Genomic DNA, 20,935 nt, shown 5'->3' with positions numbered 1-20,935 from the left:
TGGTGTAGCCGGCAATAAAACATGAAGCAGTAATACAATCACCTCGGACAAAACAAGAAGACAGATTTCATGGTGTAGCCAGCAATAAAACATGAAGCAGTAATACAATCACCTCGGACAAAACAAGATAGATTTCATGGTGTAGCCGGCAATAAAACATGAAGCAGTAATACAATCACCTCAGACAAAACAAGACGACAGAATTCATGGTGTAGCCAGCAATAAAACATGAAGCAGTAATACAATCACCTCGGACAAAACAAGACGACAGAATTCATAGTGTGGCCGGCAGTAAAACATGAAGCAGTAATACAATCACCTCGAACAAAACAAGACGACAGATTTCATAGTGTAGGCGGCAATAAAATCACAACAACTATATATACACACGTATAATCTAATATTCATATCTCTCATAATATTTTATTTTTCCAACAGTAATCTATAAACCATCTCGTCATAAGTGACATTTTTGTCAACGTTCACCACAAAGTAACAAAGTGAGTGTACACTTTGGTGCATTATCCCCAGGTCCAACGACCAAACTCGACTGGTGGCTAAAGCGCACCATGACGTCAGCCCCACCAGTGCTGGGAAGACTGAAGATCCCATTCAAACTGTAGCGTTTTCCTTCTAACGAGCTGGCACCTGATCAAAATGGCCAGCAGCCACAGCAGCATTGTCTGCACCACAGCCTATTATTATCGGCAGTGACGCAAGCAGCAGAGGCAGCACTGCAGAGTGGGAAACACTGAGGAGTAACGCCACCTGGATCAAGTGCTACAGGAAAGAAGAGTTTACGCCAGGCAGGAGGAAAGCCAGTTAATTATAACTGCTGGTAATGTCAGGGTGACGGCAGGCAAATCACCCAGTCTGTGAAGGGTTTGTGTGTGAGCCCGATGTGCTTCGTAAGAACTCTTTATAGACACAGTCAAGTCGAGGATTAACAACATGTAAAAATGCCAAAGGGCAAGACTGTCGTCAAAACAGCAGGACTGTCATCAAGGCAGCAAGATGATTGTTAAGGCAACTAGATGGTCATCAAGACAACACGACTTGTCATCAAGGCAGCTAGATGGTTGTCAAGACAGTAAATTTATCATGGCTGGTGGGTGCTAAGTTCCAAAACCAAAACCAGTACCGGTTTCAATTCAATTGACTTTTCATTCACTAACTATAAACATTGTTTTGTATCAGGCAGAATGCTCTTCGAAGTATCTGCCCAAGACAGCATGCCTTAACCATAAAAAAGTGAAGTGAAAATAACGCCAGTGTATGTGTAAGATAAAAGTCATCAAAGCTTTTGACAAAGGAGAGTGAAATTGACAGGCATGTCATTATTTTCCCCAAAATTTTAAAATTTGTTTGTGTTTGTTTTTTGGGGGTTTTTTAAAGCTCAAATTTAGTCATTTTTAATTGGTGGATATTATAATTACTGTTAGAAATGAGATGACATTTTATGATGGATTATCAGATATGTGTTTTTGTCTTGAAATTACTTTCTTCTTTTTATGGAGTTTTTCAAAACATTAAATTTCAAAATATTAAAAAAACTAAGAACTTGAAAACGAAAAATTAATGCTAAAAATTTCAAGTTTTAATGTTCATACAAATCATTTCCTGTCAAATCCTATTAAAATGTAAGTAGCTCACTGTCACATGGCTCCTCTCAAAGTTTACTGGGAGGTTTTTAAAAATACATTATGAAGAAAGGAAGACATTTTTATTTAACAACATATTCGAAAACATTTTTAATTTGGTCTGTGGTGTTGAATATATAGGAGAACATTTTCAATTTGGTCTGTGGTGTTGAATATATCGGAGAACATTTTCAATTTGGTCTGTGGTGTTGAATATATCAGAGAACATTTTCAATTTGGTCTGTGGTGTTGAATATATCGGAGAACATTTTCAATTTGGTCTGTGGTGTTGAATATATCGGAAAACATTTTTAATTTGGTCTGTGGTGTTGAATATATCGGGCAACATTTTGTCCAGTATCACATTGCGATTCACTACACAAGTTTCAAAGATTGCTACACAATATTAAAACATTAAATAGTAGCTGCTAATAAATTTTCAATTCACTAGAATTATCGCTATGGCCAAGTTAAAAAAAATGGTTTGGTTCCTGTTACATGCCATAAACAAATAGGGTAGGTAGTTAGGGAAAACTTTTTTTTTTTTTTTTTTCCACCCATTTTCGAGCTAATATTTCCTGAATAGTATAGCAGATTAATATATTAAAAGCTCTTTCTTTGTGTTACAGTGCAACTGACAATACATACTCTAATGAGAATCATTAATTATTTTCTATAAAAAAAAAACCATGTCGAAACTTAGTCCAACCACAATCGGTATTAATGTAAACACCACCTAAGTCTAATACTACACGGTAAGGTTATAAACTATGATAACACTAAAATAACACTATAATTTGTTCATTGGAAAAAGGTTTTAATATCAAAGGTCTGATCCACAACATGGGTACACCCCCTCACAACTACAGCAACAACATTGATCTTCCCGGCCTATTTCATTGCCAGTATTGCAGTAACAAAATGTACATCATGAACACAACGAAGATGTCAATAAAATTAACAAAATAAGTTAACAAAAAGAATCTCCATACTAACTATCCTCATAGCAGAGATATCAAAAGAAAACAACTATTTTCAGGAAAACAGTTTCCCTTTTGGTCGTCCATAAGGACACTGCACATTATCTTTGCACTGTTGACAAAGAGGTAAAACAGGTTTGTATTTTTGCTTTTAAAGGTCTGATCCACAACATGTTTACACCCCCTCACAACTACAGCACTGCAGACGCTATTAAATGTGAAAAGAGTTGTCATTTCTTAAGGTTTTGGGTACTACCAGTTCATTTCAAATGCCATGGATATCACCATATTTAATAATAAATACAGGGGTTATTTGTCAAACAAATGCAAAATATTGATAGAGTTGATGTCTAAATATTTAATTTAAGTAATCTTTTCAGCATAATCGGCTATTTTCATGTTTACTCTTTATGTTTAACATTGAATCGTAACTCGGTATTTCTAGAAGTTCGATTACGTTTTAGGGAAGTCCCCTATCAAAATAGACTGGAAATTTGTATCATTCTGCTTTTTAACAGTAAACTAGCATAACATTTTGAAGAATGTCAAAAATGTGCTCATTCAAATCAAATAATATTACACATGTATTTAAATCAATTTCAAATGAAACGACATTCAAGGAATCGGAACACCTCGTCACATTCCGCTACGCTTATATTTCGTGGAAATGTACGAGGAGTTCCGAATGGCTCTCGGAAGCTTTTCATTTGGAACTCTTCGGAAGTGTTCCGGGTCTTCTGGTAACGAGATCTTTGACTGATAGATCTCGTGGCATCTCTCTGCAGTTGTAGTTTTTAGAGTGGACGAAAATTAGGATTGATATTAATGGATTATTAAATAAAACAGGTGAAAAAAAAAAAGGGGTGGGAAAAGGTGAAAAAAAGTTTAGGGTCGGCACCAAAAATCTAGGGACGGTCGGGTAACCGGAACCAAACCATTTTTTTTACTACACCTAATCAAGATTTTTTTTGTTTAATGTCTCCTGTATATAATTATGGTTAAGGACCACACAGATAATGACAGAAGAAAATGCTGTGGGATGCTCTTTACAATTAGCAGTAAACAATCTGTTATATGCACCATCCCACAGACAGAATAAGACATACCACAGCCGATTGTATATCATGCAATTGTGAAAAAATGCATTATAGTGCTAAATGATGGAATGTCAAGTATTAGTTCAATAGTTTTGGTGAGAAGACCCCACAAAGTTTGTGTGCCTCACCCCAATGTGAACTGGTCAACTGATGTTTGAGGGTTGTTTAAATAAAGAAAGGAATGTGTTGTGAAATACAAAATGACGAGGGATGGGATCATATTATGCATTCCTAACATGACGGCTTTTCACTCCGGAGACACAAGATGGTCTGTGCCATTAAAGGGAGAAAACTGCCAGAGACCTTTGAAACTTGTGAGAACGATAGTGGATAGTGCTAGATAGCACATCATTCATAAAAGCCTACTTTGGTGTAACCCATTCTTGCATTAAATTTAAGACATCATTTACGGTACATGGCAGGGCTCGAAAATAGTCTGAGAAAAGAGAAAAACATTCCAATTTTTTAAACTATTCACCCTTCCCCCAAAAAGCAGGCAATTAATTGTGCTGGAGACAGCATTATGTATGATTATCTCACCTGCTATACAAGTTGTGATGTGTTATATAAATTTTAATTTGAAACCAGTTTAAATGATATCAGAGAGGAACCGACTGCTGACATATGATGCCAAACCCTCCCCTTGTCCCATGCTGTACTACTTCCAGCTGGCTACTTCCTAATTCAAGCCCTGTATAGTTATCACAGGTTACACACACAGAAAGGGTTCATCGGAATTTGGTTTTACACAATCCATAAATGGTTTACACAGTGCTCGAACACAACGACGGCATTGAATGCAATTGCCGTAATTGTGGTATGAACTGCCATTGGTCAGGAGATTTACTGATAGCAGGGTTTTTGTTACTATTAGATAAAAATTACTGCCATCAGTTTATGGGGTAATGTTTGGTTTTTACATTTGTTACAAATTGCATTTTGCATAGGTGACAAATTGTTACAGCAAAACCATTTCAAAATTGCCATAGGTAAAAAATTCTTACATTCGAACCCTGTTTACATGATGATGTTAAATTCTCAGAGGCCATCTTACACACATGGTGTTCTCTGGCAGGGGCAGGATGACAATACTCACCACAGGACTGAGGCCATCTTACACACATGGTGTTCTCTGGCAGGGGCAGGATGACAATACTCACCACAGGACTGAGGCCATCTTACACACATGGTGTTCTCTGGCAGGGACAGGATGACAATACTCACCACAGGACAGAGGCCATCTTACACACATGGTGTTCTCTGGCAGGGGCAGGATGACAATACTCACCACAGGACTGAGGCCATCTTACACACATGGTGTTCTCTGGCAGGGGCAGGATGACAATACTCACCACAGGACTGAGGCCATCTTACACACATGGTGTTCTCTGGCAGGGGCAGGATGACAATACTCACCACAGGACTGAGGCCATCTTACACACATGGTGTTCTCTGGCAGGGACAGGATGACAATACTCACCACAGGACTGAGGCCATCTTACACACATGGTGTTCTCTGGCAGGGGCAGGATGACAATACTCACCACAGGACTGAGGCCATCTTACACACATGGTGTTCTCTGGCAGGGGCAGGATGACAATACTCACCACAGGACTGAGGCCATCTTACACACATGGTGTTCTCTGGCAGGGGCAGGATGACAATACTCACCACAGGACTGAGGCCATCTTACACACATGGTGTTCTCTGGCAGGGGCAGGATGACAATACTCACCACAGGACTGAGGCCATCTTACACACATGGTGTTCTCTGGCAGGGGCAGGATGACAATACTCATCACAGGACTGAGGCCAATCTCACTAAACATCACAACTTTACATCTGCGACCAGCATACATTTACATGTGTTTGGCATATATTGCACACAGAAAATTGGAGCATTTTAATGACAAAAGAAAATGAAATATGTGTTCTTAAACTTAAAACTATATTTGTTGTACTATGATAGTAATAAGAATTGTTTTTTAATCGTAGATTTACGTTTACGTGCAAAACTCGGCTTACGATGTTTAGTGAAATTGGGCCCTGAACATTATGGTAGAGTTGTCTGTCAACAGCTAGGAATATAGACTTCACATTTTCTAAATAATTTTATAAATAATACAACCCCTCCAATTTCCCACAAGCTTTTCATTTTCCACTGCATTTTTATTGCTGTGGACTACATTGAAAAAATATTTCAGGATGTATTTTTTTGTTGTTAAAAATAAAATATACTCTGAACTGACAAGAGATTAAAATTAAATTCACAGTTATTATTAAGTATCTGAATCTCAGCACTATTGGGCATGATCATAAATACATAGAGAATAATACACGAGTGGCCGTTAGATACCATTTATCTCACAAGTTGTTTTAAAATGTATCTAACGAGTGAAAGCGAGTTGATACGTTTTTACATGAGTTGTGAGATAAATGGTATCAAACGGACACAAATGTATTATTCTATTTCTTACATATCCTAAAACCCCCCAGGTTTTAACATCTTTTTCGATTAAAAGTTATTTACAGCTGTTGCACTTGTAGCTGACTTACGCGTCACAGACACATGATTGCCATATATGTCACAGTGTAATCGATTTCCACCATGCTGTTTTTTTATTGGACATATGGCATTGGTGACTTGGTCATCACCTAGGAGCAGCCAGTCCTATATCTTGAAATTGTTAACACACGTATATGTGTAAACAACTATATGTTATCAAAAATAATGCATGGTGTTCTCACCAACAGGTGTGTAAGAAATGTAAATTACCAGTTCCAACTAGGTCATTGAACTCTGTTGACTGTTCATAACACATGCATTGCACTGGACCACTGGATTGCAGGGGGGTAACAGCTAAGACATAGTTGAACCGTGGCTATGGTGCAGTACAATGTTTTATTTTCAGTAAAATGTTTAACATACACTCCTACAAGTCACTAAGTAAAACTCGTGTGAACTGACTTTTGGTTACCTAAGATTTTGAAATATTGTCCCCTGCAGAACTTATGCCATTATTAAAGAAAATTATTTTAATTCTATATCAAATTAAATATATTCTAACACTTTGATGAAATACAATTAAAAGGTAAAGATTGAACTGGCACGTCACTGCGGACTGACTATGCTGAATGATAAATTGTAATCCCCTAACAACCCCTTTGTTCTTGATCGTGCAGGTGTCATTCGAGTTAATCCCATTGTCAAAAGAAATGTTTAAAGTCTCAGTGTATTTTAATGAAATACAGTAACATACACAGCAGAATCAACATATAATCGATCATGAGGTAATCATTACACGGTCATGTTTCACAAAGTGGTTGACAAAATCATTAATCTTACAGCATATTAGCAAGTAAAACCAATAACAAACTCATCATTCAGTAGCCCGAGTACTCTGCAATTCGAGTGACTGTCCAAATGTCCGTCTGGCTCTCCAATGGCAAAGTAATCGGGCTAATCGTTTAGAGTTGTTTACAATCCAGAGTTGGAAACATGTGCATTATTAATGGTAAAATTACCATGGAAAATGTTGTGGAAACACTGTTTTTCCAAGGCATTTATTTTGCTGTGGTCATTTGCTTAATTGCATGGGTTGTTAAATACAGGTAGTCATGATCAGCTTTCTAACAGGAAATGGGAACTCTTTATGTGCCCCTATCCCAAAGGTTCAGGCACACCCACCCCAGACTTGGCCTCTGATATCGCCAGTGACTAATTCCAGGGCAGGATGTTTGTAATAGATGATTTGTTAAGTAATAAAACAAACAAACTAATGGTCAGACAGACAAAACTAAGAGGAAATATAACAATGTTGGTATTCATGCTTTATATGCACCGTTAGCTTATTCATGTTTAAAGTAATGTGCTTCCATTTCACACAGTTCTTCTTATCAATGGACTACAAAGTCATTTAGAAAAACACTTTTGATAATGTCCAATCATTGTCTTCATTTGTCACCCCTCAGAAAAATCAATGTTTTTTCAGAGATGCATAAGCTAAAGGTTGGGATAGCACAAAATTCGGTTTCTAAATATTTTGTGGCTCATTAGCATTCTTCAGAACACAAAACATTGTGTCAACAGTTTAGGAATACTAACTAGAGATCTTCCATGGTTAGGGTCATCACATTTGCAAAATGTCTACATCAGGCTAATAAGTATACAAGTTGTGAAATAATTTGGAAACAACAAGTCTGACATCCTGAAACATTAAGTTAAGGTCAGTTACTGGAAGAACTATACACAACTAGTTACATGATCACAAAATACTGTGACCGTCTGGACAACAATATGTAGTCCTGTTACAAAGTTACTGACTGCACCAAGCATGCTTCAAAAGACAAGATAGGTTCACTGTATTTCTAACAGATAAATAACACATGTACATGGCAAACAAAATGATTTGTCATCAAATTAACTAGTGTAAGTATCACTGAGATCTTAATGATGCACAGGAACGATTTTCTATGTTGAGTATAATATATTTATCACTTCTGAAAATCAGCAATTTCTGACCTGGAACAGTAAAATGAAAGTGAAAGCTACTGTGTTCAATTTGATTGTCAGAAAGCATGTAGGGTGCATTTTCTGCAACAAATCCTGTGATTTCTGTCAATACAGAGTCTTACTTGGACAAATTAGGTTACAGTGACAATGATAGGAAGCAGGGGCAGAGAGATCTGTTTATGTGAAAAAAGCAAACCATCAATGGCAAAGAAAATCTAATCAATCTATCTCTCCCTCTCTCTGAATTAAGAAAATGCATGAATCTGAATAACCACGTTTATTCATATTACCATTACTGTCTAACAGCTATGTAGAGTTGCAAATGAAACACTGCATATTTTGACATGGATTAAAACCAATATTGTGGGTAGAATGATTTTTTAAAATGTTGAAAAGGTTTCAGGCCAGGTCATTTCACTCAAAAATGTCAGTAGTGCAAAAATTAAAAATACTTCACAAACCTGACGAACCACAATTAACTAAATTTAATAGCCCGATAGAATTTCTACTAGTCGGCCAACCTATAGAACAATATATTAATGTTTAATATTAGTTTATCCTGCAACCACTGTTTCTATGATGACGGAATGGATAAAGCAGTCATATCTGTATCTAGGTCATCGTACAATGTGACTGAAATAACAGAAATAATAGCTTTTCACCTTAATTTTTATGGTCTGCAGGATAAAGATAATAACTAGTTAATGATGTCGGATATCCAGGACACAATATTTCATGAGAACTGTTCATCTGTTCATGTGTCAGTTATGCAATTTTAAAATCACGTGAACCGCCAATCGATTAATATCATTATGTGGTGACCAATTAATTTCTAAAATTAAAAGTACCCTGTTAGAAGTCAAATTGAAAATGAGTTATTTTTTTAATACATTTGAACCACCAATGTACATGTAGCATAGAACCGTACAATTAGGTAGTTCTAACTCATCAGTTACTAGAACTATATTCACGTAACCAAACAATTGGTTACCCAAGGAAACTCCTGTGAACTGGCTTTCGGTTACCTAAGATTTTGAAATACTGTCCCCTGGATATCTGCTTTATCCTGTTACCACCGAAAGAGAAATTCCCATTCTTACCTTCACAGGAGAAAACAGATATTCGACGTCATTAACTAGTTATTCACCATCTTCACACCAAATTATATATATAACTAATTATTCACCATCTTCACACCAAATATATATATATAACTAATTATTCACCATCTTCACACCAAATATATATATATAACTAATTATTCACCATCTTCACACCAAATATATATATATATATATATATATATATATATATATATATATATATATATATATATATATATATATATATATATATATATATATAATATATATATATAATGACAAAAACATTATTAAGGACACTTGGCTAAGTGATCAGCATCAAGTAGTAAGCAAAATCAAGTCCCAAACCTTGATTCACTAATCAATGTATTTTGAAATATTATAATAAAGACAAGTTTTTCACAGTTCTTTCATATAGACAGAGTTCATAGCCTTAAAGACCAAACAAATTCAAAGAGTTTCAAAGACTTTTACCTTCCATTTTCAAAGACTTTTACACAGCAGTTCAAGACAATAGAATGCAATAAAAAAATACCAAATCAGTTCTGTCCATGGCAAAAAAATAAGCTTTTCTTACATGCATCATGACAGATTAAACCTTGTAACTGGAAAATATCAAGTGCATGCAGCTGTAAAAGATATCAGCATTGCTTTGGTTATGATTTGTGAGAATTTAAAGATTTTCAAAGAAGTTTATTACAGTTCAAAAACTTTCAAAGACCTAAAAATAATTTTTTCACATTCAAAGACTTGCAAGGACTTTAAAGACGGCTTATTATCCAAAATTCAAAACTGAAATACTGTCAGTCTGCATTTGTGCTATTTGGTTAGTTTTGAGTCAACTCCGTCACTATTGTGACCCGATTCAGATCGCACTATTAGCACGTGCCTCACCTTTCTGTGAACCCGTAGCACAAGGTAGCCTTGACATTTTTGTTTGTGTTGGGAACGTAACCACACAACAACCTGTCAGAATTACATTAGTAGGAACTATTCCCCTGTAATTAATGTGCACTCTCCATATCAAACTCCACCCGCACCTCCCCCGCACCTCCCTTAATCCGGCACATACTTTTACCCACTTTTTAAATTTTTTTAATAAAAACAATTGTACTTACTGAATCCTCTCTGTCGAGATAATCACAGCCGACTTGTATCTTGCCCTGGTTTCTTCTGATTCTGTGTGCCATGTTTACGAGCGACACGCACCCAGCGCGCTGCCAAGTCCTAATTCCTGACACTACTTGACAGCTCGATCTTCTGTGTGCACGCGCTGGCCGCCCGCAAAATCCTCCTTGTAGTAGCACACGTGATTTCACATTTCATGGACATCGGAAGTTTCTTCTCCTGTGATTCCCTCCACAACTTTAACCTTTTCCGATCGGTTGTCAATATTATTTTTTCTCAGACTAACAAATGAATGACTTTCTTTTTTCTTTCCCAAAAGGTCGAAATCGATGCCGAAATCAACAAGAAAACTTCTTCCCCCACGGCGAGTTCTTGGTACCAGGATAAACGACGATTCCAAATCTTGCGTAGGGGTGATAACTCGGGTATTGGTATCACACGTTCCGCAATAAACAAACAAATGCATAACAATCATAAATCTAAATCTGAAAACAGTTAATTTTGACCTTTATAATGTTTTGCGTTGCGGTTGCCCCCGAGATATTATGGAGAACCACGGAAAGGTCATGAGATCTAAATCGGGACGCCCACGCCGGATAATTGTGCATCCCCACAGTAACGCTATCCTACCGCCTGTTGCTGTTGGAACAATATCATAAAAACTACCGTACGTTGGTTCCGTCTGCGCGTTTTACCGTTTGTGAATCACTCTCATCTATACCCATACGCGTACGGGACGGGGGAGCAAATCCTCAAATTGTGGCAAAAACGATACAGATATTCTGGCAAAATGTGCTAAACTGAGACCTTTTTACCATGTATTTTCATCATTCTGCCAGCAAAATAGTTGTAATTCGTGTAAAAATGCGTATTGATTCGTTTGTAACCCTATATACCTTTTTGGCAGTAATGCTAATTGAAAAAAACCCCGTTGTTAACCAGATTCGGGCATTTTCGTTTAATTTGGGCAAAAACCAGCCCTATAGATGTGTTTACCCACTCACTCACCCCCTCTCTAATTTAATGGAAAGAAGAAATGATTTATTTAACGACGCATTCAACATATTTTAATTATCATCAACAAATAGAGAATAATACATCAGTGACCGTTTAATATCATTTATCTCACGAGTTGTTTTAAAATGTATCTAACGAGCGAAAGCGAGTTTTGATACGTTTTTAAACAACGAGTTGTGAGATGAATGGTATCTAACGGACACGAATGTATTATTCTATTTCTTACATATCTTCAAAAACCAGGTTTTAAGCAAATTTTAACATCTTTTTCGACTAAAAGTTATCAACAGCCGTTGCACTTGTAGCCAACTTACGCGTCACAGACACATGATTGTCAGGTTAACTATACGTCACAGTGTAATCTATTCCCACCGTGTTGATTTTCATTGGCTGCATGGTACTGGTGACCTGGTCATCGCCTAGGAATGGCCAGTCGTATATGTTAAAATTGTTAAGTTAACAACCCATGTGTTATCAAAAATAATGCATGGTGTTCTCACCAACGGGTATGTAAGAATATAATTTAATACGAAAGGCAGTTTAACAGTTTCCGATCGTTCTGGACGCTGCTCCTCTTTTTCATCTGCACTGCCGACTGCCTTCTTTGTAATTACCCGATACCGTGTAATGGTCTTTATGCGCTTAGGTCCAGTCGACTATCGTACACATATCGTGCTAAATATTTCGTACAGAGATAATTCCATAAATACAACCGTAATGGAGGCCGCCATCTTTGTTACTTGACACAGAAGTGGCCATATACACGGCGGTCGTAGCTGCTGGTTGGTTTTCTACACGGTGGTCATATTTTTAGGGGAAAGCCCAATGTAAGGCCACTACACTCCAACTAAACTTTCCCGTACGTGTAGCACTGGGTACATAGATAGTTATATAGCGTTAAGGACCACACAGATATATAGAGAGAAAACCCGCTGCTGCCAGTCAACCTTCAAGGGATATTTTATAAATTTATGCACCATCCCACAGACAGGATAGAATATACCACAGCCTTTGTTACATTAGTTGTGGCGCACTGACTAGAACGAGAAACAGCCCAAATGAGTCCACTAACGTGGATCGATCCTACGGCACATCTCGCTCTGGGTGGAAGCCAGCACCGGTCTGCGAATCCTGTACCTACCAGCCTTATGTCCGATGATTTAATCACGACACCACCGAGGCCGGTTATTTAATACAAGTACACTTGTCCTCAGCCTTGAAAGAAAGAGCGATAACTCCGCCCTAAGGGGAGATTACGCATGCGGTGCCGAGTGCGCCTGTACTCGGAAGTGCTGACGTTGTAATCTAGGATTTGGTACCTGTTTGTTTGGCCGCTGTGTGCATTTCACGTTGATTACTGCCAGATACCAGCACTGTATTAAGTGAATTCAAAAAAAGAAAAAAAAAAAAAAAGAGTTATTCCTTTCTGAAGGCTATGTAGTCATATTTTATGACCATGTACTAAATATCTACAGTGATCAATACATGATGCTAAGTCCAATGGCCATAAAAAGAATGAAAAAACAAAACCCACAACATTTTTGGTAAAGAACGTAATCCATTATACAGGCCCGTAGCCAGAATTTTGAGAGGTGGTAGTGTCGTTTAGGGTTATTGTGACGAATATTGGAGAAAAAAAAAGTCACCGGTACGGGACCCCCCCCCCCTCCCCCCCATTGGCTACGGACCTGTTATAGACATGTGAAACGGTGTGTGTGGGGTGGAAGTAAGGGTGGGGGAGGGAGACAGCACGGGGTATTTCACATGTTGGAGTTCATCCAGTGAAGTTAACCCAAACTGAGGTCCACCTTTGTAGTATGACACAAGGGTATTTCACATGTTGGAGTTCATCCAGTGAAGTTAACCCAAACTGAGGTCCACCTTTGTAGTATGACACAAGGGTATTTCACATGTTGGAGTTCATCCAGTGAAGTTAACCCAAACTGAGGTCCACCTTTGTAGTATGACACAAGGGTATTTCACATGTTGGAGTTCATCCAGTGAAGTTAACCCAAACTGAGGTCCACCTTTGTAGTATGACACAAGGGTATTTCACATGTTGGAGTTCATCCAGTGAAGTTAACCCAAACTGAGGTCCACCTTTGTAGTATGACACAAGGGTATTTCACATGTTGGAGTTCATCCAGTGAAGTTAACCCAAACTGAGGTCCACCTTTGTAGTATGACACAAGGGTATTTCACAGTTGGAGTTCATCCAGTGAAGTTAACCCAAACTGAGGTCCACCTTTGTAGTATGACACAAGGGTATTTCACATGTTGGAGTTCATCCAGTGAAGTTAACCCAAACTGAGGTCCACCTTTGTAGTATGACACAAGGGTATTTCACATGTTGGAGTTCATCCAGTGAAGTTAACCCAAACTGAGGTCCACCTTTGTAGTATGACACAAGGGTATTTCACATGTTGGAGTTCATCCAGTGAAGTTAACCCAAACTGAGGTCCACCTTTGTAGTATGACACAAGGGTATTTCACATGTTGGAGTTCATCCAGTGAAGTTAACCATGTTGGAGTTCATCCAGTGAAGTTAACCAGTGAAGTTACCTACCCAACTGAGGTCCACCTGAGGTCCACCTTTGTAGTATGACACAAGGGTATTTCACATGTTGGAGTTCATCCAGTGAAGTTAACCCAAACTGAGGTCCACCTTTGTAGTATGACACAAGGGTATTTCACATGTTGGAGTTCATCCAGTGAAGTTAACCCAAACTGAGGTCCACCTTTGTAGTATGACACAAGGGTATTTCACATGTTGGAGTTCATCCAGTGAAGTTAACCCAAACTGAGGTCCACCTTTGTAGTATGACACAAGGGTATTTCACATGTTGGAGTTCATCCAGTGAAGTTAACCCAAACTGAGGTCCACCTTTGTAGTATGACACAAGGGTATTTCACATGTTGGAGTTCATCCAGTGAAGTTAACCCAAACTGAGGTCCACCTTTGTAGTATGACACAAGGGTATTTCACATGTTGGAGTTCATCCAGTGAAGTTAACCCAAACTGAGGTCCACCTTTGTAGTATGACACAAGGGTATTTCACATGTTGGAGTTCATCCAGTGAAGTTAACCCAAACTGAGGTCCACCTTTGTAGTATGACACAAGGGTATTTCACATGTTGGAGTTCATCCAGTGAAGTTAACCCAAACTGAGGTCCACCTTTGTAGTATGACACAAGGGTATTTCACATGTTGGAGTTCATCCAGTGAAGTTAACCCAAACTGAGGTCCACCTTTGTAGTATGACACAAGGGTATTTCACATGTTGGAGTTCATCCAGTGAAGTTAACCCAAACTGAGGTCCACCTTTGTAGTATGACACAAGGGTATTTCACATGTTGGAGTTCATCCAGTGAAGTTAACCCAAACTGAGGTCCACCTTTGTAGTATGACACAAGGGTATTTCACATGTTGGAGTTCATCCAGTGAAGTTAACCCAAACTGAGGTCCACCTTTGTAGTATGACACAAGGGTATTTCACATGTTGGAGTTCATCCAGTGAAGTTAACCCAAACTGAGGTCCACCTTTGTAGTATGACACAAGGGTATTTCACATGTTGGAGTTCATCCAGTGAAGTTAACCCAAACTGAGGTCCACCTTTGTAGTATGACACAAGGGTATTTCACATGTTGGAGTTCATCCAGTGAAGTTAACCCAAACTGAGGTCCACCTTTGTAGTATGACACAAGGGTATTTCACATGTTGGAGTTCATCCAGTGAAGTTAACCCAAACTGAGGTCCACCTTTGTAGTATGACACAAGGGTATTTCACATGTTGGAGTTCATCCAGTGAAGTTAACCCAAACTGAGGTCCACCTTTGTAGTATGACACAAGGGTATTTCACATGTTGGAGTTCATCCAGTGAAGTTAACCCAAACTGAGGTCCACCTTTGTAGTATGACACAAGGGTATTTCACATGTTGGAGTTCATCCAGTGAAGTTAACCCAAACTGAGGTCCACCTTTGTAGTATGACACAAGGGTATTTCACATGTTGGAGTTCATCCAGTGAAGTTAACCCAAACTGAGGTCCACCTTTGTAGTATGACACAAGGGTATTTCACATGTTGGAGTTCATCCAGTGAAGTTAACCCAAACTGAGGTCCACCTTTGTAGTATGACACAAGGGTATTTCACATGTTGGAGTTCATCCAGTGAAGTTAACCCAAACTGAGGTCCACCTTTGTAGTATGACACAAGGGTATTTCACATGTTGGAGTTCATCCAGTGAAGTTAACCCAAACTGAGGTCCACCTTTGTAGTATGACACAAGGGTATTTCACATGTTGGAGTTCATCCAGTGAAGTTAACCCAAACTGAGGTCCACCTTTGTAGTATGACACAAGGGTATTTCACATGTTGGAGTTCATCCAGTGAAGTTAACCCAAACTGAGGTCCACCTTTGTAGTATGACACAAGGGTATTTCACATGTTGGAGTTCATCCAGTGAAGTTAACCCAAACTGAGGTCCACCTTTGTAGTATGACACAAGGGTATTTCACATGTTGGAGTTCATCCAGTGAAGTTAACCCAAACTGAGGTCCACCTTTGTAGTATGACACAAGGGTATTTCACATGTTGGAGTTCATCCAGTGAAGTTAACCCAAACTGAGGTCCACCTTTGTAGTATGACACAAGGGTATTTCACATGTTGGAGTTCATCCAGTGAAGTTAACCCAAACTGAGGTCCACCTTTGTAGTATGACACAAGGGTATTTCACATGTTGGAGTTCATCCAGTGAAGTTAACCCAAACTGAGGTCCACCTTTGTAGTATGACACAAGGGTATTTCACATGTTGGAGTTCATCCAGTGAAGTTAACCCAAACTGAGGTCCACCTTTGTAGTATGACACAAGGGTATTTCACATGTTGGAGTTCATCCAGTGAAGTTAACCCAAACTGAGGTCCACCTTTGTAGTATGACACAAGGGTATTTCACATGTTGGAGTTCATCCAGTGAAGTTAACCCAAACTGAGGTCCACCTTTGTAGTATGACACAAGGGTATTTCACATGTTGGAGTTCATCCAGTGAAGTTAACCCAAACTGAGGTCCACCTTTGTAGTATGACACAAGGGTATTTCACATGTTGGAGTTCATCCAGTAAGTTAACCCAAACTGAGGTCCACCTTTGTAGTATGACACAAGGGTATTTCACATGTTGGAGTTCATCCAGTGAAGTTAACCCAAACTGAGGTCCACCTTTGTAGTATGACACAAGGGTATTTCACATGTTGGAGTTCATCCAGTGAAGTTAACCCAAACTGAGGTCCACCTTTGTAGTATGACACAAGGGTATTTCACATGTTGGAGTTCATCCAGTGAAGTTAACCCAAACTGAGGTCCACCTTTGTAGTATGACACAAGGGTATTTCACATGTTGGAGTTCATCCAGTGAAGTTAACCCAAACTGAGGTCCACCTTTGTAGTATGACACAAGGGTATTTCACATGTTGGAGTTCATCCAGTGAAGTTAACCCAAACTGAGGTCCACCTTTGTAGTATGACACAAGGGTATTTCACATGTTGGAGTTCATCCAGTGAAGTTAACCCAAACTGAGGTCCACCTTTGTAGTATGACACAAGGGTATTTTTCACATGTTGTTGGAGTTCATCCAGTGAAGTTAACCCAAACTGAGGTCCACCTTTGTAGTATGACACAAGGGTATTTCACATGTTGGAGTTCATCCAGTGAAGTTAACCCAAACTGAGGTCCACCTTTGTAGTATGACACAAGGGTATTTCACATGTTGGAGTTCATCCAGTGAAGTTAACCCAAACTGAGGTCCACCTTTGTAGTATGACACAAGGGTATTTCACATGTTGGAGTTCATCCAGTGAAGTTAACCCAAACTGAGGTCCACCTTTGTAGTATGACACAAGGGTATTTCACATGTTGGAGTTCATCCAGTGAAGTTAACCCAAACTGAGGTCCACCTTTGTAGTATGACACAAGGGTATTTCACATGTTGGAGTTCATCCAGTGAAGTTAACCCAAACTGAGGTCCACCTTTGTAGTATGACACAAGGGTATTTCACATGTTGGAGTTCATCCAGTGAAGTTAACCCAAACTGAGGTCCACCTTTGTAGTATGACACAAGGGTATTTCACATGTTGGAGTTCATCCAGTGAAGTTAACCCAAACTGAGGTCCACCTTTGTAGTATGACACAAGGGTATTTCACATGTTGGAGTTCATCCAGTGAAGTTAACCCAAACTGAGGTCCACCTTTGTAGTATGACACAAGGGTATTTCACATGTTGGAGTTCATCCAGTGAAGTTAACCCAAACTGAGGTCCACCTTTGTAGTATGACACAAGGGTATTTCACATGTTGGAGTTCATCCAGTGAAGTTAACCCAAACTGAGGTCCACCTTTGTAGTATGACACAAGGGTATTTCACATGTTGGAGTTCATCCAGTGAAGTTAACCCAAACTGAGGTCCACCTTTGTAGTATGACACAAGGGTATTTCACATGTTGGAGTTCATCCAGTGAAGTTAACCCAAACTGAGGTCCACCTTTGTAGTATGACACAAGGGTATTTCACATGTTGGAGTTCATCCAGTGAAGTTAACCCAAACTGAGGTCCACCTTTGTAGTATGACACAAGGGTATTTCACATGTTGGAGTTCATCCAGTGAAGTTAACCCAAACTGAGGTCCACCTTTGTAGTATGACACAAGGGTATTTCACATGTTGGAGTTCATCCAGTGAAGTTAACCCAAACTGAGGTCCACCTTTGTAGTATGACACAAGGGTATTTCACATGTTGGAGTTCATCCAGTGAAGTTAACCCAAACTGAGGTACCTTTGTAGTATGACACAAGGGTATTTCACATGTTGGAGTTCATCCAGTGAAGTTAACCCAAACTGAGGTCCACCTTTGTAGTATGACACAAGGGTATTTCACATGTTGGAGTTCATCCAGTGAAGTTAACCCAAACTGAGGTCCACCTTTGTAGTATGACACAAGGGTATTTCACATGTTGGAGTTCATCCAGTGAAGTTAACCCAAACTGAGGTCCACCTTTGTAGTATGACACAAGGGTATTTCACATGTTGGAGTTCATCCAGTGAAGTTAACCCAAACTGAGGTCCACCTTTGTAGTATGACACAAGGGTATTTCACATGTTGGAGTTCATCCAGTGAAGTTAACCCAAACTGAGGTCCACCTTTGTAGTATGACACAAGGGTATTTCACATGTTGGAGTTCATCCAGTGAAGTTAACCCAAACTGAGGTCCACCTTTGTAGTATGACACAAGGGTATTTCACATGTTGGAGTTCATCCAGTGAAGTTAACCCAAACTGAGGTCCACCTTTGTAGTATGACACAAGGGTATTTCACATGTTGGAGTTCATCCAGTGAAGTTAACCCAAACTGAGGTCAAACTGAGGTCCACTTTTTGTATGACACAAGGGTATTTCACATGTTGGAGTTCATCCAGTGAAGTTAACCCAAACTGAGGTCCACCTTTGTAGTATGACACAAGGGTATTTCACATGTTGGAGTTCATCCAGTGAAGTTAACCCAAACTGAGGTCCACCTTTGTAGTATGACACAAGGGTATTTCACATGTTGGAGTTCATCCAGTGAAGTTAACCCAAACTGAGGTCCACCTTTGTAGTATGACACAAGGGTATTTCACATGTTGGAGTTCATCCAGTGAAGTTAACCCAAACTGAGGTCCACCTTTGTAGTATGACACAAGGGTATTTCACATGTTGGAGTTCATCCAGTGAAGTTAACCCAAACTGAGGTCCACCTTTGTAGTATGACACAAGGGTATTTCACATGTTGGAGTTCCAGTGAAGTTAACCCAAACTGAGGTCCACCTTTGTAGTATGACACAAGGGTATTTCACATGTTGGAGTTCATCCAGTGAAGTTAACCCAAACTGAGGTCCACCTTTGTAGTATGACACAAGGGTATTTCACATGTTGGAGTTCATCCAGTGAAGTTAACCCAAACTGAGGTCCACCTTTGTAGTATGACACAAGGGTATTTCACATGTTGGAGTTCATCCAGTGAAGTTAACCCAAACTGAGGTCCACCTTTGTAGTATGACACAAGGGTATTTCACATGTTGGAGTTCATCCAGTGAAGTTAACCCAAACTGAGGTCCACCTTTGTAGTATGACACAAGGGTATTTCACATGTTGGAGTTCATCCAGTGAAGTTAACCCAAACTGAGGTCCACCTTTGTAGTATGACACAAGGGTATTTCACATGTTGGAGTTCATCCAGTGAAGTTAACCCAAACTGAGGTCCACCTTTGTAGTATGACACAAGGGTATTTCACATGTTGGAGTTCATCCAGTGAAGTTAACCCAAACTGAGGTCCACCTTTGTAGTATGACACAAGGGTATTTCACATGTTGGAGTTCATCCAGTGAAGTTAACCCAAACTGAGGTCCACCTTTGTAGTATGACACAAGGGTATTTCACATGTTGGAGTTCATCCAGTGAAGTTAACCCAAACTGAGGTCCACCTTTGTAGTATGACACAAGGGTATTTCACATGTTGGAGTTCATCCAGTGAAGTTAACCCAAACTGAGGTCCACCTTTGTAGTATGACACAAGGGTATTTCACATGTTGGAGTTCATCCAGTGAAGTTAACCCAAACTGAGGTCCACCTTTGTAGTATGACACAAGGGTATTTCACATGTTGGAGTTCATCCAGTGAAGTTAACCCAAACTGAGGTCCACCTTTGTAGTATGACACAAGGGTATTTCACATGTTGGAGTTCATCCAGTGAAGTTAACCCAAACTGAGGTCCACCTTTGTAGTATGACACAAGGGTATTTCACATGTTGGAGTTCATCCAGTGAAGTTAACCCAAACTGAGGTCCACCTTTGTAGTATGACACAAGGGTATTTCACATGTTGGAGTTCATCCAGTGAAGTTAACCCAAACTGAGGTCCACCTTTGTAGTATGACACAAGGGTATTTCCATGTTAACCCAGTTCATCCAGTGAAGTTAACCCAAACTGAGGTCCACCTTTGTAGTATGACACAAGGGTTCACATGTTGGAGTTCATCCAGTGAAGTTAACCCAAACTGAGGTCCACCTTTGTAGTATGACACAAGGGTATTTCACATGTTGGAGTTCATCCAGTGAAGTTAACCCAAACTGAGGTCCACCTTTGTAGTATGACACAAGGGTATTTCACATGTTGGAGTTCATCCAGTGAAGTTAACCCAAACTGAGGTCCACCTTTGTAGTATGACACAAGGGTATTTCACATGTTGGAGTTCATCCAGTGAAGTTAACCCAAACTGAGGTCCACCTTTGTAGTATGACACAAGGGTATTTCACATGTTGGAGTTCATCCAGTGAAGTTAACCCAAACTGAGGTCCACCTTTGTAGTATGACACAAGGGTATTTCACATGTTGGAGTTCATCCAGTGAAGTTAACCCAAACTGAGG

At 39.3% G+C, this 20,935-nt stretch overlaps 1 protein-coding gene across 1 annotated transcript in view; it reads right to left on the bottom strand.

Moving 5' to 3' along the window:
- LOC121383341 overlaps positions 1–11,185 on the bottom strand; it is a 113,254-nt gene extending 102,069 nt beyond the window's left edge. Inside the window, exon 1 of the mRNA XM_041513306.1 lies at positions 10,453–11,185. Coding sequence (XP_041369240.1) covers positions 10,453–10,524 — 72 coding nt within the window. The 5' untranslated portion in view covers positions 10,525–11,185. The remainder of the gene's footprint in view (positions 1–10,452) is intronic.
- Between the last annotated feature and the right edge of the window lie 9,750 nt (positions 11,186–20,935).

This window comes from Gigantopelta aegis, chromosome 10, assembly GCF_016097555.1.
Source record: "Gigantopelta aegis isolate Gae_Host chromosome 10, Gae_host_genome, whole genome shotgun sequence".
NCBI classification, from domain to species: domain Eukaryota; kingdom Metazoa; phylum Mollusca; class Gastropoda; order Neomphalida; family Peltospiridae; genus Gigantopelta; species Gigantopelta aegis.
This window is presented reverse-complemented; position numbering and strand designations above follow the sequence as displayed.